The 20,461-nt window shown below is 38.9% G+C and overlaps 1 protein-coding gene across 8 annotated transcripts in view; it reads right to left on the bottom strand.

The window, feature by feature from the left end:
* Positions 1-14,865: 14,865 nt before the first annotated feature.
* The window catches only part of LOC124777589 (cell division cycle protein 20 homolog), a 93,161-nt gene continuing 87,565 nt past the window's right edge, over positions 14,866-20,461 (bottom strand). For 6 of the 8 annotated variants that reach the window (XM_047253051.1, XM_047253046.1, XM_047253048.1 and 3 more), the window contains exon 12: positions 14,867-15,431. In XM_047253051.1, coding sequence (XP_047109007.1) covers positions 15,243-15,431 — 189 coding nt within the window. In that variant the 3' untranslated portion in view covers positions 14,867-15,242. Of the gene's footprint in view, positions 15,432-20,461 lie in introns of all 8 variants that reach the window. The other 2 variants (XM_047253045.1, XM_047253044.1) reach the window with 1 other exon arrangement.

The following is a 20,461-nucleotide window of genomic DNA, read 5'->3' as shown; positions in this document are numbered from 1 at the left end:
CCATTTTTTTTTTCTGCTGCAGTCCACTGTCCTTTCCTGTATAAATTTGGGCTTTCAGCACATATGAAGATTTGCTGTCACACAAGAGTGCTCATCTTGATCTCATATTTTGCCGGTTTGCTTGGGATGTACTGCATGAATGAAGAGCGGCCTCTAAATGTTACCAGCTGCTCATCAGCAGTTGCATTTTCTCCTGGATTATACACTTTAGGAAGGACTTCTAACCACTTCTCCAAGATGCTGTGAATTGTGGCAAGTTTCTCAGCCTTTCCTCTACTGTGGATTTCTTACTAAATCACAAGACGCACAATATTTTACAAAATGTTTCTAGGGACATGGTTGCTTGAAATATGTTCCGCCCAGTATCCCTACACCACAAACTTTTTGTCGATTCCCCATGTGAGCCATATACACCTGCAAGGAATAAGAGTCATAAGTATGTGCGAAGAAGAGAATCATCAATGATTGTCCATTGTTTACCATAAACTCAGGAAGTGATGTAGAAAATAATGCTTCAAATGAACATTTTACATCACTTATTATGCTGCTTGCATACCTGGTAAGTCCCGAGGGACTCATGACAACGTTCGAAGCAGGTAGGTGGCCATGTTGTGTTGGTGGTTGCAACTGCCATGCTATGTTCCCATTTTTAGATGTAGAGGTCTGTGCACTACTTTGAACAGGCTGTGGACTGTCGTCAATGTCATCACAGCACTCACTTTCAGATGCATTACTGACATGATCTTTGAACTCTGAAAGTGATCCTTCGTCTGTTGAGCTGTTTACTAATTCTTCCAACACGGCATCAGTCACTGATGAAATCGTCATGATGTCACAATTCAGACTGATCATAAATGACAAGGAACACAAATTAAGCAGAAACAATGAATAATTTGAACAATTGGCATGTCATAATAAGTCCATTGTTGTAAATGCAGTGCCTTTGTTGGCTTGTTGAGGATAAGTATGAACTGTTGAAGTCATTACTACTATAAAAGATGAGACAACCAGAAAGTATTTCACTTTAGAATAATCATATTATTGTCAGGTCACATTGGCTCTAACATTACGTATGTAACTTAAGGTTTGTGACCAGATTACTTAAAATATTTTAGAACTTTTTTAGCATTTTGAGAAAGTTACCAAATTTCGTACACTTATTTTGATATTTAGATAACCAGAAATGAAATTTATGATGATTTTGGGTTATAGACCCAAACAGAACTGCAGGGTTAAACAACTCAGATGTGTCTAGCACAACACTAGTCATACTGTGTCTGAACATTATAGGTTTGATCTTCCTACTCATCTGCATTAATTTACAATTTTTCCACATTTACGCATAGTTGCCATTCATCGCACCAAATGGAAATTTTGTCGAAGTCATCTTGTATCTTTCTCTAGTCACTCAACTTCGACACCTTACTGTACACCACGGCACCATCAGCAAACAACTGCCGATTGCTGTCCACACTGTCTGCCATATCATTTGTGTACATAGAGAACAGAAGTGGTCCTATCACACTTCCGTGGGGCATTCCCTGATGACACCCTTGTTTCTGATGAACACTCACCATGGGTTCTATTATTTAAAAAGTCTTTAAGCCACTCTCATATCTGAACTTATTCCATATGCTCGTATCTTTGTTAACAGCCCGCAATGGGGCACTGTGTCAGATGCTTGCCAGATGTGTGGAATCTGCCTGTTGCCCTTCATACATGATTCGCAGTATATCATGTGAGGAAAGGGCATGTTGAGTTTTGCATGAGCAATGCTTTCTAAAACCATGCTGATACGTGGACATAAGCTTCGCAGTCTCAAGAAAGTTCATTGTACTCTGACTGGGAATATGTTCAGGGATTCTACAGCAAACAGAAGTTACTGATATGTCTGTAATTTTGCGGGTCCATTCTTTTACTCTTTTTATATACTGGAGTCACCTGTGCTTTTTTCCAGAAGCTCGGGACTTTGTGCTGGGTGAGAGATTCACAATAAATGCAAGCTAGATAAGAGACTAATGCTTTGTGAAATCAAGCTGTAATTCCATCCAGACCTGGTCATTTATTTGTTTTCAAATCTTTGTCGTTTCTGTATGTCAGATATGCATATTACTGTGTCACCCGTATGGGAGTGTTCAGTGACAATATGTTCATATGATTCTCCTTTGTGAACAATTTCTTGAACTTTAATTGAACTTTAAATTTAAAACTACATTTTATAATCACCAACTGCCACACCAGATTGGTCAACAAGGGCTGAATGGAAGCCTTAGACCGGCTTAGCGATTTTACATAAGACCAGAATTTTCTCAGGTTCTCTGCAGTATTTTTGCTAAGGTGGAATGGTGGTAGTAGTTGTCTTCTCCAGCATCCTGCATTCGGGAGGACGACGGTTCAATCCCGCGTCCGGCCATCCTGATTTAGGTTTTCTGTGATTTCCCTAAATCGCTCCAGGCAAATGCTGGGATGGTTCCTTTGAAAGGGCACAGCCGACTTCCCTCCCAAATCTGACGAGACCGATGACCTCACTGTTGGTCTCTCCCCCAAACAACCCAACCCAACCCAACCCCAGCATCCTCTGAAGTTCTCATTAAACTGTGGTGGGTGTTTTCCATCCTTTATCCACTTACCAGGCACATAACTCTCAAGACCAAGATTAATAACAATTAATGATGAAAGATTTACAGTGTATAGTCTTCAAAATGCAGAAAGGTTGAGACGAAACTTTAATAGAATTTTTACAAGTTAAATTCATCAGCAGAGAACTGATTTAGATCACAGACTGGATCAACAAGATAGTAAGATAAGTAGCAGATTTGATGAACAGGGTAGTCATATCCGAAATTCATAACAATTGCAAGGTGACTTAAAAAAGTGAGAGGAGATAACAATAGATTGCTGGATATTATGGTAGATGAATCATATGAAAGAGTAACTCAGGTCAAAGATGAACTTCAGAGTGAAATAGTAGAAAATGTAGATTTTATTTAGAATGAACACAAGAACTCAAAAGACTTTAAACTCATATTAGAGGGTATCAAAGTAAAATGTAATTTGGAGGATAAGGTTAGCAATCCAGGAAATATATCTGAAATGTAATGTATGTGAGGACCTAAATAGTTTTTAACAGAATACAAGGAATCCCTACTGAATGTTTTATTTGAAGTCATTCAGAATGGTTTGAGGAAGTGGAAACTCAAACACCAATATGAAAATAAGTTAAAGTGCTGAGAGATGAACTGTAAGCAATTAAAAGTGACTGTAATGATGATGATTTGTATGATTAGCATGTAGAAGATGAGACTGACTTTAAGTAATAGAACCCATAAAAAAAGTAATGGGTGAGGGAGCATAGTACAGGGACAGAATTCCAAGTATAATCAAGCAATTAGAGAAATACTTCGATAAGGTTGATAGACTACAGGAAGTTGTAGAACAACCCTGTAAGAAATGTATAAGGTTAGAAGCTCAATGAACAGGAGATATGAAAGGACTTGCTAATGTTCATTCCACATGAGAATTTTGTACATGTGTTACACATCTGAAAGGAATAGTAATATTGAATAATTTTTTGTAATTTTTCAAACCATGAACTTGCTGATAGTGCAATTATTAACTCAATGCCTGAATTAATTTATAGATGAAACATAAAAATTGTGTCTTGTGGCACTTCATATGTACCTGAAACACTCAGAAGAGTGCAACACTTGTATGAGGCATTGGTAGCTTCACACAGAATCGGCAGCTACGTGTGCCAGTGCTCAAAAACAATCATCCAATTATTAGCACAGCATTGGTATGATGCAAATTCGTGACACTCGGCATTAAGGGGTTAATGTATTAGTCAAGATCTGCTGTAGTGACAATTGCAAATTAAGTATCCAAGCCAAGGGCGTAAAGATTCATAAAAGATGGCAGAAATATCAGAGTTACGGAAGCAGGCAGTTAAGAGTTAGACATAATTTAGTAGAGAAATGCAAACACAGACCAGCGAAGTCCAAATTATGGAGTTGGTTGCAACAGTGTCAAGTTTTAATTATTCAGGGTGGTTATTATATGTAAATAATAGCATATCGAAATACATAGAACACCTTTCAAGTAGATCCTGTATTGCTACTATGATGGCATTATCATGATTATAATTTCTATTGAAGGTTAGTGTATGCACATTCCAACACCAATGAAACACACAATACATTGTCCAGTCACAGTAGTAGTAGTAGTAGTAGTAGTAGTAGGAGGAGGAGGAGATTAAGGAAATCGGCCGTGCCCTTTCACAGGAACCATCCCGGCATTTGCCTGAAGTGATTTAGGGAAATCACAGAAAACCTAAATCAGGATGGCCGGAGACGGGATTGAACTGTCATCCTCCCGAATGCGAGTCCAGTGTGCTAACCACTGCACCACCTTGTTCGGTCTCCAGTCACAGTAATGTGACCATTTGTCAAAAGCCTGAAGAACCACCTTTTGCAGTGCGAGCTGTTGCGAGACTTGCAGGAAGAGTGAGTGAAGTACTGGAAGGTATCAACAGGTATGAGAAGCCATGCTGACTCCAATGCTGTGGCCAGTTGTGTTAGGTTGAGGATTCCACGGCACAAAAAGTCCGATCAAGGTGGTTCCACAGATAGGGTTTAAATCAGGGGAGTGCAGAAAATGTATCCTGGTGGTCTCTGAACCACATGTATTGTACTACTGGCAGATAACATTGTGCTGAGGAAAAGCAAACAGTGTATGGGGTAGACATGGTCCCCAAAGATACACACATACTTGGATTGATCCACTGTGCCTTACAGAATGACAAGATTACCTACAGAATGCTGTGGAAACAACTACCAGAACATAATGCTCCGTTCTTCAGCCTGGATCCTCCAGACTATTGTTGCAGGGTATTCGCTTTCAGACATTTCGAGCCATATTTGCCAATGCACATCTACCCAATGATGCATAACATGTGAGTCATCTGAAAAGGGCATTGTCACCACTCAACAGGCTCCCAGTTGCATTTGTTGCCAATGAATAGCAGTCAGCAGGGGTGCATGAACCAGGCACCTGCTGCAGGGCCCCATACACAGCAACTTTCACTGAATCGTCATTGAGGAGAGACTATTGCTAGCTCCTTGGTTCATTTGGGTGATCAGTTGCATGTCTATTCACCCATATATCTCTCCACAGCCATCTTTCACCCCTTCCTCCTAGGGCCCATGGTTCACAAAAGTTGCCTCAGGACAGGTTTTGGATAGCACCCTTCTGCCATGAATGCAAACAGTTTACATACTTCACCATTTTGGAAATGCTTCCACACTTGGCCCAAAAGCCAGAGATCATCTCATTTTAGACATCACATAAATTGCTCTGTTTCTACATTATGAAAATAAATACACCACTTTCTGTGTTCCCCACAATATGCTTTATACCTTTTTCACTGCTAGTGCTGACATATGTTAATGGTTATTGCAAGTTGACAGCAAACAGAGGTGGTGGCCACATTAATGTGACTGGGACATGTATACAAAGAGAGAATTTTGGGAGCAAACCATAGTGCTATTCTTAAGCAAAAGGGATAACATTATTTAAGGAAGGATGTGGTAAGGTTATGGAACTGGGGTCCAGAGGGACATGCTGGCTAATATGAGGTATTTGGTAAGCTCATAGTTACGGAGCTGGGACCCACTGAGACTTTCTGGCTAAGATGCCGTATTTTGCGAAGAAAAGGGATCCTATCATGTTTTTTTGTGAGAGCAATGTGGAGCAAAAGAGCATGGGTCACAGTTGCAAAGCATTTTGTCCATATTATAGTGGGAAGGCTTCACCTTGTTGAATGCTATTAGACAGTGATAAAACTGATACAGTCTCTGAGAGCACCCGTAGGAATAAAATATAGAACTGCTAATGTTCTTGTTAGAATGTTAATGAAAGATAAATTTGATTATAAATGAATGAACACTGTTAAAAGCAATACTGGAAAGTAACACAAGAGTTTGGGTTTTCTGGAAAAAAAAGTGTACAAAATCTAACCAAGTAAGCCACTGAATATGGAAACTAACCGACTTTAATCATACTGGTTTCTAATGGAAAACATTTCATTATAGGACTGAATAATTAATTAAAGATATGACAAAGTAGATGTAACAAGAAAAACAGTGCATCTACAGCCATACTCCGCAAGCCACCTGACGGTGTGTGGCGGAGGGTACCTTGAGTACCTCTATCGGTTCTCCCTTCTATTCCAGTCTCGTATTGTTCGTGGAAAGAAGGATTGTCGGTATGCCTCTGTGTGGGCTCTAATCTCTCTGATTTTATCCTCATGGTCTCTTCACAAGATATACGTAGGAGGGAGCAATATACTGCTTGACTCCTCGGTGAAGGTATGTTCTCGAAACTTCAACAAAAGCCCGCACCGAGCTACTGAGCGTCTCTCCTGCAGGGTCTTCCACTGGAGTTTATCTGTCATCTCCGTAACGCTTTCGCAATTACTAAATGATCCTGTAACTTAGCGTGCAGTAAAGATTTAAGCAGAGAGAAAGGACAATTGAAGAAAAATATAGATACCAGAAACTATTATTGCAAAGGATTTTGAAACAATAAGCTTTGGAAAATGAGTTTCATTTGAAATAACTGAACAAGAATATGTTAAAGTAAAAATGTTTCAGTTAAATTAAATACCTAAATCACTTAAGTTATTATAGTTGCATAAGTAAAGAAAGATTAGTTTGAAGTACAGACTTCAGTTAGTTAATGGTTGAAAAATGTCCCAAAACTGGTGGTGACACTTGCTTCATGTAATTGCTGACTCATTGTGCACATTCACACAAGCCATTTTATGAGTTGTGTTATATTTTAAGTTGTGTGTCTGTGACTACAGAAATTTTATTTTTCTCCCATCATGTAATGGCTGATCATAGTGAGATTGTATATCATCTTTGAAGATGGACCACACTGTCAAATAACTAATGGATCTAAGGCCACACTATCGCATATCAAAGGTCACATATTATCGCTGTTTCTTCCATGACACGAAGGTAATTTTATGAGTTGAGTGCAGTTTTTATTGAATCAATTTGTTTATTCATGATGTACAAAGCTTACAACACCAAATAAATGTTTTGAAGTTGGAAATTAGTTTTACCTGAAAAAAAAAAGTATGATAAATTTTTATTATACGCTGGAGACTGGAGAGGTGTTTGAGTCTTACAACAAAAGATTAATGAAGTATTTGGTCATTTGATGCCAATTTTAAGAGACAATTTGATTTATTGTTGAACTGTGCACGGAAATTCTGTTCACTCAGCAGAGATTAAAGGGCTGCTACATACGACATATCAGTTTACCAGTTATCTGTGCTGTACTTATCCTATTGTCTTCGCACGTTGTAGAAAGCTGAACATAAATTGCGATTTGTCTGTGGATTCAAAGTCAAGGACAACGACGCAGTACCACACTAGTTAGGATAAAAAATAACCTATTTATTGATTATGTATTTTGAAACTATCCCAGCAGTGTTAACAGGATATGCTATTACTTGGGAATGCCAGACTCCCACTCATAGCACCAGTACAGGCTGCTAAAAGAATGCCACATGAAATAATTCTATAGCTGGTGGAAGCTTTTGCCGTTGAGAAACTGCACATAATACTCTGAAGAAACTGAAGACATTATGATAAACATTGGAAATATTACATTCCATATTTCAACATGTAATTACACACAATACATTCATACCAAAATTTGACAGTAGCGCCGAGTCAGAAATAAGACATTTGTATTAACACCCCCTTCTCCCCACGCTGAAAAACAATTAGGACTTCTGAAAGTGAACTATGCATTTCCACCAACTTAATGTCAGTTAATTTTTACATTGTATATGTTGTGAAATTTTCCTAAGTCATATTTAACAAGAATCTATTAGGCTGAATAGTCCCATATGACTAAATGTTTACAAAACAGAGTATAAGGTCTGGTGCACAGAATCACAGAACATCATTGTTGATGACCATCTGTTGCAGTATCCTGGAACATATTTTAAGCTCAAACATGACATTTCTGGATGAAAACCTTCTTTCAAAGAATCAGCACTGATTCCAGAAAACCACTCATGTCAAAAACAACCTGCTTCATTCAATCAATAGGTATAACAGGTAGACTATTTCCAGAAGGCATTCAGTATTGCACCATATTGTTACCTATAAACCAAGATACAATCACACGCAGTATCTTCACAAATATGAGATTGGCTCCATGAATATTTAACCAACAAAATCAGGTATGTCATACTGGAGGAATATTAAACAGAAACTAAAGTCTAAATATACAGAAACAATTTATCAGACAGTGTGTCAGCAACACTAAGATTGTTCACCAATGGAGCTCTTATCTAAAGGGCAGGAAGGAAGACAACATAAGTCTACCAAAACAATGCTGGATAAATTTAGAAAACTTATTTGGAAGAGACTGTACAACCATTATGACCCATATCTTATTTAGGAATTGTGAGTAAGAGACCACACACATACCAAATGCAAATTCGCAATATTAGTACAAAGTACTCGCCTCCATGTACTGTGCAATGGCTTGTGGAGTATGTATGTAGTAAGCTGTACTGAAAGGTGATGCCTCCCAATTTATTATAATCATATTAGTTGAGTTATTACATGTCACATGTATTACTTGACCAACTTTCCTCACTTTGCTGACAAGTTGAAACCCTCTGCTGCAGGAGAGCTCTGAATTGTAGCAGTAACATGGCAGTGTGTAACCTAACTCTGTCGGTGCATGTGAAACAGTGCTGTAATTGAGTTTGTAACTGTGGAAAACATGCCTCCAATTGAAATCCATAGAATGAAAGCTGTGTACAGTGATAATTGTATTGACATAACTAACATGCAATGTAGGGTTGTTCGTGCTCATAACGAAGGAGAAGGTGATGCTACACTCAACGTGTGACAGAGCTTCAAGTGGACAATATACAGCAATCGACAAGACTTGTTGGAATCAGGTTGATGGAACTCGCCAGAGAAAATTGCTGGGTAACAGACAGAGTTCTCAGGTAAGTGTGACATGTCAAGAGTTTGTGTGTACGGGCCACCATTGCAGAACTGTGGTACATAAAATCGTTTCAAGATATCCTCAATGTGCAGGTGCTTTGAAACAGCTTACATTCATACCATGTACACTAAGACAAAAACCATCAAATATGGAGTTCAACTCCATATGACTCAATACAATATGGCATCTTCTAAGTTCTGCTTGTGACATAAAACCAATGCTGCATCTTGTTGACACGTTCCTCTTTGCAAAGAAAATCTAACAGGGCCGATTCTTCCTTTCACACTTCGTAATGTAGTGGAACATTGACTTCCACAAATGAAACAAAAAACGTAGAATGTCTGTATGTTGAATGTAATTTATTTATGCTACCAGTTTTAGCATTTCAGAATGCCTTCTTCAGGCCCTTGTGTAAAGAAAATAATGGCAACATAAGTTACATAAAGGGGTGAGTAAAATTTAAAAGATCTACTATATATGTGATAATATGAAGTAACTATGTAACAAAACCAAACTGTACAAGGTGTGACATCAACGTCAATGATGAACTAAGCAATAAAACAAAAGAGCAGTTGCACACTATACGGCCAAACTAAGGATGAAAATATAAATATTCCATGTAATAGTAAAGTTACCTACAAATTAATTAAAATTAATTGCCGTTACAGATTGACAAACAACACAAACATAATGCTACTGTCAATGTCCATGAATCACTTGAAGCACAACAGTTTTATATTGATGAGTGTAATCTGAAGGTAAATTATTTGTAAATTGTCATATATTAGTAAAAAAAACAATGTAAAAAATAAATCAATTTTTGACATTTAATTGGATAGACAAAAAATATACTCACCAGGATTAACAACACTTTGTCTCTACATCTTTTCTAGTACCGATTTCTGTGCTCGTAGATAGGTCAATTTTTATTTGCTTATAACAATCCCATTGTTATTTACGGTTCATTACACTGCATGGCCTTCTCCCGGTAGTCTTTTGCCGATTCATTCGCAAACTTAACAGCTATTTTCTTTCTCACCATCCATTTATCTTGTTTATACGTAATTCTTTCACTTTTTTTTGCGTTTGTTTTTCAGCAGACCACTCTGATCAACTTTTGTTGCCATATCTTACATCGCTTTAATTGCGAAACTAAGTAGTTTACATTTTCTCCTGTGACTTTTGCTTTCTGTTTACCCAGTTTTTTTTTTTTTAATTATGTCTGTTTTCACAACTTTCCCACTCTATTGTTTCCTTTTCCAATCATTTTTTTCATACCATATGGATGATCCACTCATTACCTCTTACTAACAATTTTAGTACGATTTTTTCTGATTTTTTACTTGTTTTTCAATCTATCCCACCCTCGTCTTATTACTTTTTGTGCCACTCCCACGATTTCTTACTCTCCAAACTGTCCTCTCTTGCCATGATGAACCCCATCTCACATTACGTCCGTACATTTCGAAAACATGCTTTTGCACTATCAAAACTAAGGTCCCACATTCTGTTTCTTGAAACCTGCTTGTCCCTTGAAGTTACTCCAAAATGCCTAACACTGAAAGAGTCTGTTTCTGGTTATAATCCTAACCTACCCCAGGCTCCTTTACAGTTTCAAATACAGCAATCTCTTGCTCTTCCCTGGCTAATCTGTGACCTATATGCCTCCATCAGCAAATTTCCACTCTACCAGACTTCTCTCCTCCTACAAAATCCTGCAGCTATCTGCCTCTCATGTTTCCTTGATGGTATCATCCGCCAAGCCAACTTCAAACTGCAACAATATGCCAGACTCCATGTCAAAAAGCTATCCCACCTTCATCTACACCAGGGGTCTCCAAACTTTAGTCCGCGGGCCACATTGACTCCTCCACGAAGTCATAAGGGCCAAGATATACCAAGTGGGATTAAAGCACCCTAGCACTCCGTGATCACCGTAATGTAAGGCTAAAGGAAAGATGAAATCGCAAAAATCTAAGGTTGTGGGAATAGCTAGCAGTGAAATGAACCACGATTTTTATTTAATTACATAATTTTGATTGGTGGACTTACCTGACCGAAATTCTGGCGTATTTTATTTTGGCGAATTTCACCGACAAAAAAGTGTGTCACTGCACATTCTTCACGGAAGCGCCCTGCAAAGTTAATGAAATCTCAAAATCACTGTTAGCAACATTATTACTGCAAGACGTAACAGAGGTAGAGTATGTCAACACATTGTTATTTCAAGCTGTGCAACAATAAGTTTAGTTATGTAGTCTTGTAGCGAGTAGCAGAGCCAATGTCGCAGTGTACTGGTCGCGATAGGCCTCGAAACTCAATTGTTGGCAGTATAGGTACCACCTCAAATATTCGGTGGGCCGGATACCGGGGATGTCCGACCAGCTAACGCAGGCCGGTTTTGGCCCGCGGGCCGTAGTTTGGAGACCCCTGATCTACATTACCTGAACAGTGGTGTTTCCCTTCCTGCCCCTATGCAGCTCCCTAAACAGCCACACCATCAACCACCACTCCTCTCCTACAAACTGAGCTTGGCCAACCTCAACATCCCACAACCTTCACCATAGCCTCCCAGACCAAGAATAACCCATAATCCCAATAATCAGTCACAACAGTACAATTTCAACCTCTCATCTAAAGCACTCTCCCCTCCTGAATTATCTAAGGGTCTCACTTTCAGCTCTAAACCTGCATTTGATCATGCCACTTTGGTGAAGGATGTACTTTCCTTCACATGTAATAGCCAGTGTTGCAACCCAATCCCAAAACCTTTCCAACAGCAAACCTGAACTGACCCCTGCCTTTAACAGTTCAGACCCTGATCCCAACTTGATCCACCATCAGTACCTCAGAATCATCCTTTACAAGCCTTCCAAGAAGTCCTCACATCCAGCATTGCCTCACAATCCTTCCTCAGGTCCCTACAACATGACCCTAACCTGCCCTTAGCTGAACTCTAGGCTCTATGTTCCCTAAAAACTGATGACTCCATCATTATCCTCCCAGCAGACAAAGGATCTACCACTATTAATTGAAACCGACCTGCAGTCCCTCCTTAAAACCTCAGGTCCCTCACAAGGACTAACACCTCAATCCATAGAACTCACCCCACACAAACCATGCACCCCCCACCTTTTATCTTCTTACGACCCACAAAGCCAGTCATCCTGGCCGTACTACAGTTGCTGGCTTCAAAGCACCCACCGAACTTATATCTGCCTTAGATTTAAAACATATATTAGTAAAGAATTTTACAAAAATTGGACATGGGACAGTAGTGAGAATGAAACCAAAGCCAACAGATGAGCAGTCTCGTATGCCATCTGGTGGGCTACTTTAATTTGCATGTGCAATGAGCTGATTGGCCAACTTAAATGACAAATCAGAAAACTGCCAAACATCTCTTTTTGCTCGGCAATTATTTCTCGCACAACTTACCCTGCAACATCCTTAGAAGCTTCTCAGACTGTCTCTGATGACCCTGTAGAAGCGTTTAATAATTGAACTGTGCTCAGTTCCATACTGTATTATAGCCCTTTCATATTTTTTGAAATTAGAACACATTTACATATAGCCACTTAATATAACTGAATTGTAATGTCAAGTAACTGATAACCAAGCTCCACCACCTGTCTATTACCTTTGTATCCTGTGCAAAAGCAACATTACAACATCTTTGAAGTGAGTGTAAATATATTGTACAGTGGAGAGGACATAAAACAACAGTATGCCAGCTTTATGCCTCTACTGCCCCTGTAAGTACAATTTACTGTAATAAATTGTTTTTAACTTTAAAAATGCCTTTTCCATAAAAAAGTTATCACAAAAGATGCAACATCTCCTACAGTGACTTCGGTCTACTGAGGTAGAAAGGTGTCTGTTCTCCTCTAACACCAGCTATGTAACTAAACATTTCTCCACCTGAAGATAACTGTGTGAACCATCATAATGCATAGTGGCAAACTAAGTAACCGACACAAAGCTGTTTTATTTGTACTTATTAACAGTCGCAGCCCTCGCGTTGCTACCCTTTATGAACAAATATTCAGTGGAATTCCACACTGTGAAGTTGCCAGCTCCTCGTCCATTAATGTTTTCATGAGAGAACATCTTTATAATTAAACTAATGGTACTCCATGCCAAGAGATTTGGGCAATCACCAAAAACGAATGGGATTGAGACAACCACAGCTTAATGGCACTGTGTGAACTCAGTATTAATACTTACCCATTTTTAACTATTTCAATCCTGGTTGCTGAAGTGGCCCTTTTAAATTTACTACACTGGAGCATCATAAATGGACTGATACCTAAATGGCTGCATGTGCATGCACACAAATGTCATGAAGCAACTCATGGTGTGAACCAAATTAAGCTGAAACATATGTATCTGCTGTGGTGAGTCAGAGTGTGCGCGTGTGTGTATGTGTGTATGTGCGCGCGTGTGCGCATGTGTGTATGTGTGTATGTGCGCGCGTGTGTGCGTGCGCGCGTGCGCGCGTGCGCGCGCGCGTGCGTTTATCATATTGCAATGGAGCACTTCATTAACAAAGTTGTGTGGCAAATTCTGAAAAATAGCAATAGAAACAAACACAATACAAGTGTATGGAAAAGATGGTAATCGGAGAGTATTTTACAATAGTTTTAAATGCATATGGAGTAGGAAGGGAACTGACAATGCATTTGGGTTGATATGGTACTGTTTGATCAGTGATGAAAGAGCAAAATTATGGCATCAAAATTGCAGATTCAATGTCCATTCAGTCATGATTTTTATGTCAGCTTCTTTCACATTAACAAACATTACCGGATGTGGAGGAAGTGATGAGTTGCCCCAGGGTTCAGAATCTTTCTTAAACTATAGGCCCTGTAACTGGCTGGACAAGTAGAAGAAATCAGTAGCATACCAGCTCCAATAGAACCATGCCTGGCAAACCACTGGTCCCCAAACTAAGCTTTGAGCTGATAATGTGTACCTTCAGTGTTTGGTGACAGGGAAATTCTCATACACAATTCAGTTTAAAGTGCTACAGGCTATTGTAATAACAGAAAAAGAAAAATTTGTGTGCGCAACTTGATGTGTTAACATTACCAATTACCACACTCGGGGGAGGGGGGGGAGCCAACAGCAATGCTACCTTGAACACTGTGACACATTACAACTTCTGCAGCCTTCCTGCCAGATGTACAAGTCACGCGGCAAAGCACGAGGTTCCGCAGAGCGTGGAAGGTAAGGAGACAAAATAAATGACTAGTGGTCAGTGGTCAGAATCTGTTATTGGCAATTATGGCAATATTTTATCTATAGCTCCTTGGCAGAGGATAACAGTAAAATTTACAGCACCACCAAACACAGCCATAAAAACAATTTACTTATCTGGTGGCAACAAAGCAAAACTATTCCAGCTTTTGTACGTATGTGAATCGTTATAGCGGTGTGCATGTAAGAAAGCAACAGGGCGATGCATCCTGCACAGACAGAATACCCTGTGGTGACACCAGTGTGTTCTCCACCTCTGTGCCAAGCCTCACATTCTGGTATGGGTGAGCAACCGTTTCTGCTTCAGACTGTCTAGCACTCTGAAAGCTATAGCTGTTGCTTCTTAACGTAATACTTGTCATGTCTGTTTTATGTCACCCATAATGATCATAGAGTAGCCACATATGTGAGACACACACACACACACACACACACACACACACACAGACAGACAGACAGACAGACAGACAGAGAGAGAGAGAGAGAGAGAGAGAGAGAGGCAGGCCTTTGTTTTTATAAACAAAAGTACTTTTATATGGAAAATATTTACTTTTACAATAAAAAGTCTAATAATATTCACAGCATAAACATGCAGAAATTTTTACATGTGATAAACTAGTATACAACCCTTAGTGGGATAAATATTGTTATAAAGACATCTAATCACTAATTATATACATTTGTTTTATATTATTGTAAAATCAATATAGTCAGTCGTGTTTTTCTGTGGCAGTAAACACAGACAGTTCTGGAGAAAGGATCAGCAAAGGGAAGAAATACTTTCCTAGAACGCATTGTTTCATTTCTCACTGTGTACTTAGTATGTAAGAATATTTGCTCCTATTAGGTTTTTAGATACAGATCGTACAGGATACCTTCACATTACACAAATCACTACGACATCAGTCTTTTGATTTAGTAATATGCCAATGACACAACAATTAACGAATTCCACGCATCATATTAGGAACACTTTTTGTTTCCACTGGTTCAGTTTTCTTTGCAGGGTCTGGAGTGAAGCACTTCCACAACCTTAATGTTTCATCTGCTCCAGCTGACAGAACAGTACTGCCATCAGGAGACAAGGCAAGATGCAAAACTCTTGCAGTATGTCCAGTGAGCTCTGCAATCTGGAAATAGTACAAAACAATAAATCAAAAGTTATTTAAATATATCACTACAGTGGTTTTTAACATTGTAGTCTTAAGCGTTGTACAAATTCCAGAAATTATGATTTGTTTTCTAATGTTTAAAATTGCCAACCAGTGGCACAGAGATAAAAGCTCTGTAAAGCAGCGATATCCGAGATACTAAATTATCCCAACAAACCATGGTACCACTGCAATACCATGACGAATTTAATCACCACGTGTGTGTATTGAAGACATTTATTATGAGGTTCTTACTTTTGTCTTTTAATATCAAAGTTTCTAAGCCATAAACAGATCTTTGATGGTAGGACATTGCACCACCCAATAACCAGTCAGATGTCATATTTTCAACTATGCATCAATTTGTTGGTGCATACAGGTCATCTCTCTTGCGAGTATTTACAGCTACTTTATCCAAATAAAGAAATTAAGCTCAATCTGCCGAAAAATTATGAAAGGGAAACATACAGTTAATGTTTGGGAATTTATTGTGGTCTTTTTACTCACTGGGTGTGAGAGCAAACTTAAATATGAACACACTGCAATAACAAAGGAACAATGTTTGCAAAAACAGACATAATGTCTTATGGGATAACAGCAATCAGTGATTTTATAATGTTACTTTAAATCCGTCTTGATTGCAAATTTTTTTTTTTTTTTGCAATCAAGACGGATTTAAAGTAACACAAAGGAACAACTTTTTACAAGGACCACTTCTTTGAAATTTTGAAAATAAAATTTTTGTAAAATAACTGCAAATTTCTACATAATAGTCTCATTTACCAAGCAGAAATCAATTGTTATCACATGGCTCATGTGACTTAACCTAAGGGTAATAGGAATTCTGTAATGCGCAACATGCATATTTATCTACCAATTGCATGATAATGTGTGTCGCATCGAGCAAAACCCAGTGGACCATGCGAGTACCCATCAATATAATGAAACAGAACACAAGTTCTTTAATGCAACCAAAATGTTTTACTTTATATGTAAATTCAAAGGTCCATTTTTTCTGTTCTTTCAGAATTCAATTAATGATTACTGCCTCACAGAATTAAAAAAGTGCCAAGACTGTGGTGGGATAGAGCCCAATGAGACACTGATCATGTGTTTCATTAGAATGAAGATGATACAGGAAAAGAAGATAAATACAATTCTTCGTATGTCTTATTGTCACTAAGTGAGGTATCAATTGTCAAAAACTTCACTCTCACCACTTCAAATTAGTTTAACCTTTCAAATTAGCATTACAGCATGTAAAACAGTAGTTATGCACTTAAACTATTACTGATTTTTCCAGCATTGTACTTTGGGACATCAACTGAAACTTACCTATTTACAATTTTCAGAGGTATCGTCAAGCATATTTTAGGCGATTCCTTGCTACAGTAACATTTGAAACTATTCATACATCACTCCATCAGGTTTGGGGTGGTGGCATGCTATGTGTGGTGGGAGAGTTAATGGAAATTAAGGACACATGGTTTGATGTTCAGAGATTGTGTTATATGCACAGTTCCTATTTACATAGTTCAGTAGTTCAGAAACCCTTGGTTTTTTTTTGGGGAGGTGGGCTCCAAATTAGAGATTGCGAAGCAGCCATTTAATTTTAACACATGTGAACCAATGTTCCACCACTGGGTGGTTGATCTGCTCTTTGCCACTTTGCCTGTGTGCAAAAGGGAGGTCCCACACCCACATATTTTATAATGATATGATAAAGATGCCACAGACGGACAGAAGTCATCAGCTCTGAAGGACGCCAAGACCTTAGAAAAGTTTTCTATTGACCACTCAACACCTCACTATTTGGTGAGATTTTAGTTTTATCCTTTTGATTATTTACATTCAACCATGGAATTACCATGTGTACTACTTTCATTTTTCCTCATCTCGTCATATGTAGTCAACGGCGTCCCAACACCTTTTGATGTACCCATGTCTCACTTCATTTCCGAAGAACTGTACTAATCTTATTTCATAAAATTTTAGCAACAATTCTTTAACTACGTTTAGAAGTTTTAATTTTACCACAAATTGTGTGGAATTTTTGAATCTTACATTTATGTCTATTTCATCTTGGTAAAATATTTTACAGCGCAAATAATACTAATTATTAATGCGCTCTATAATCTTAATCTGTATCAATTTTTTTTTTCTCTCATAGGGACCCTGTCTAGAAAACTTATCTTACTTTTGATATCGATTACAAATTTCTTAGCTATACACTGGGGGCAGGGGGAGTGTCAACACCAAGGAGGAGTTTTACAACAACCGAACACTGGTAGACTTGTTTCTACATCTGAAGGATGACGTCTATTCAAATTTTGGGCCAGTCTTATAGGATTGGTGCTAATAGAGCCACTATGAAGTTGCAAATCAGGTTTGCTTTAAATACACTCTGTAATGGTTATGAGCATTGTGACCTTTGGACATGGTGAGTTGATGTTAGTTAAAAATCCCTTTGAGGTGCCAAAGACAATATTATCAACACACTGAGTTTGAACAAGGTTGTGAAATAGTGCTACAAGACTCTTGAGGTTCCGTCTGCGACACTGCAAACAGCCTTGGCAGGAACGCAGCCACTGTACATGAATGCTGGCATGGTGGTCACGAGAATGTACAATCACAAGAAGAACAGGGTTCCAGATGGCCCTATGACACTACCAAGAGAGAAGACCATCATGTTGAGCATATGGCTCTGGTGCAACATTCTACATCTGCAGCAGCAACTTGAAAAGCTGTTGGGTCCACAGTGACCATGAACTCTTACAAATATGTTACTTCAAGGACAGCTTTGAGTCTGACATCCTGCAGCACGCATGACCCCAAACCATTGCCTTTTGCAACTTCAGTGGTGTCAAACGAGAGCCCATATAGACAGCACGATGGAACTCTGTTGTGTTTTCTGATGAAAGCTGTTTCTGCCTTGGTGCCAGTGATGGCAGTGCATTGATTAGGAGGCCAGTCGAGTGCCTGCAACCAATCCGTCTGCATGCTAGACACACTGGATGTACACAGAGTTAAGATGTGAGGTGCAATTTTGTTTGAGAGCAGGACAGCACTCATGGTTGCCCAGTGCACCCTGACTGTAAATTTGTAGATCTATTTATTGATTTGACCTAATGTGCTGCAATTAACACTATTCCAGCAGGTGTTTTCTAAAGGATAACACGACATTTGCCTTGATATGATAGATCACTAGATCTGCTTCAGAGTGAGCACAGATGGGACACCTGACTGCAACTCCAGCATCATCCACAACCAGCATTATCCGTCCCTGTGTTGACAATCAAGTGCAACAGGCATGGATTTCCATCCCACAAACTTACTCCTGAGACCTGTACAACACAATACATGCATGTCTGCATGCTTGCATTCAACATACAGGCAGTTACACCAGTTATTAATGTACCAGCATTTAGCATTTGCATTGGTTTTGTCTCACTCTTACATTGATCAGTGATCTTGCAATGTTAATCACTTACATACTTAACCTATACAAAGGTATTCCCCAAAATTTCATTACTCTACATTATTTTTTGGTGCTGCAATTTCTTTCTGTAGTGTATTCTGCCGAACTATCAGTTTAATAAGTCACAGCTGCAAAATACTAACGCGAATTCTTTACAGACGAATGGAAAAACTGGTAGAAGCTGACCTCGAGGAAGATCAGTTTGGATTCCGTAGAAATGTTGGAACACGTGAGGCAATACTGACCCTACGACTTATCTTAGAAGAAAGATTAAGGAAAGGCAAACCTACGTTTCTAGCATTTGTAGACTTAGAGAAATGCTGTTGACAATGTTGACTGGAATACTCTCTTTCAAATTCTAAAGGTGGCAGGGGTAAAATACAGGGAGTGAAGGGCTATTTACAATTTGTACAGAAACCAGATGGCAGTTATAAGAATCGAGGGACATTAAAGCGAAGCAGTGGTTGGGAAGGAAGTGAGAAAGGGTTGTAGCCTCTCCCTGATGTTATTCAATCTGTATATTGAGCAAGCAGTAAAGGAAACAAAAGAAAAATTCAGAGTAGGTATTAAAACCCATGGAGGAGAAATAAAAACTTTGAGGTTCGCCGATGACATTGTAATTCCGTCAGAGACAGCAAAGGACTTGGAAGAGCAGTTGAACGGAATGGACAGTGTCTTGAAAGGATGATATAAGATGAACATCAACAAAAGCAAAACGATGATAATGGAATGTAGTCAAATTAAGTGGGGTGATGCTGCGGGAATTAGATTAGGAAATGAGACAATTAAAGTAGTAAAGGAGTTCTGCTATTTGGGGAGCAAAATAACTGATGATGGTCGAAGTAGAGGATATAAAATGTAGACTGGTAATGGCAAGGAAAGCGTTTCTGAAGAAGAGAAATTTGTTAACATCGAGTATAGATTTAAGTGTCAGGAAGTCGTTTCTGAAAGTATTTGTATGCAGTGAAGCCATGTATGGAAGTGAAACATGGACGATAAATAATTTGGACAAGACGAGAATAGAAGCTTCTGAAATGTGGTGCTACAGAAGTATGCTGAAGATTAGATGGGTAGAGCATATAACTAATGAGGAGGTATTGAATAGAATTGGGGAGAAGAGAAGTTTGTGGCACAACTTGACAAAAAGAAGGGACCGGTTGGTAGGACATGTTCTGAGGCATCAGTGGATCACAAATTTAGCATTTGAGGGCAGCGTGGAGCGTAAAAATCGTAGAGGGAGACCAAGAGATGAATACACTAAGCAGATTCAGAAGGATGTAGGTTGCAGTAGGTACTGGGAGATGATGAGGCTTGCACGGTGGACCGCAGCATGTAGAGACGCTTTACGTGCTCGTCGACGTGCTTTACGCACCTTTAAACGCCACCCTACAGTGGCGAATTGTATTAATTATAAACGATTACGTGCTCAGTGTCGTCGTATTATTAAAGAAAGCAAGAAAGCCAGCTGGGCTGCTTTCACAAGCACCTTCAACAGTTCTACTCCTTCTTCTGTTGTCTGGGGTAGCCTGCG

This window comes from Schistocerca piceifrons, chromosome 2 (assembly GCF_021461385.2).
Source record: "Schistocerca piceifrons isolate TAMUIC-IGC-003096 chromosome 2, iqSchPice1.1, whole genome shotgun sequence".
Taxonomy (NCBI): Eukaryota; Metazoa; Arthropoda; class Insecta; order Orthoptera; family Acrididae; genus Schistocerca; species Schistocerca piceifrons.
Note: the sequence above shows the minus strand (reverse complement) of the source record. Positions and strands in the feature narration are given on the sequence as shown.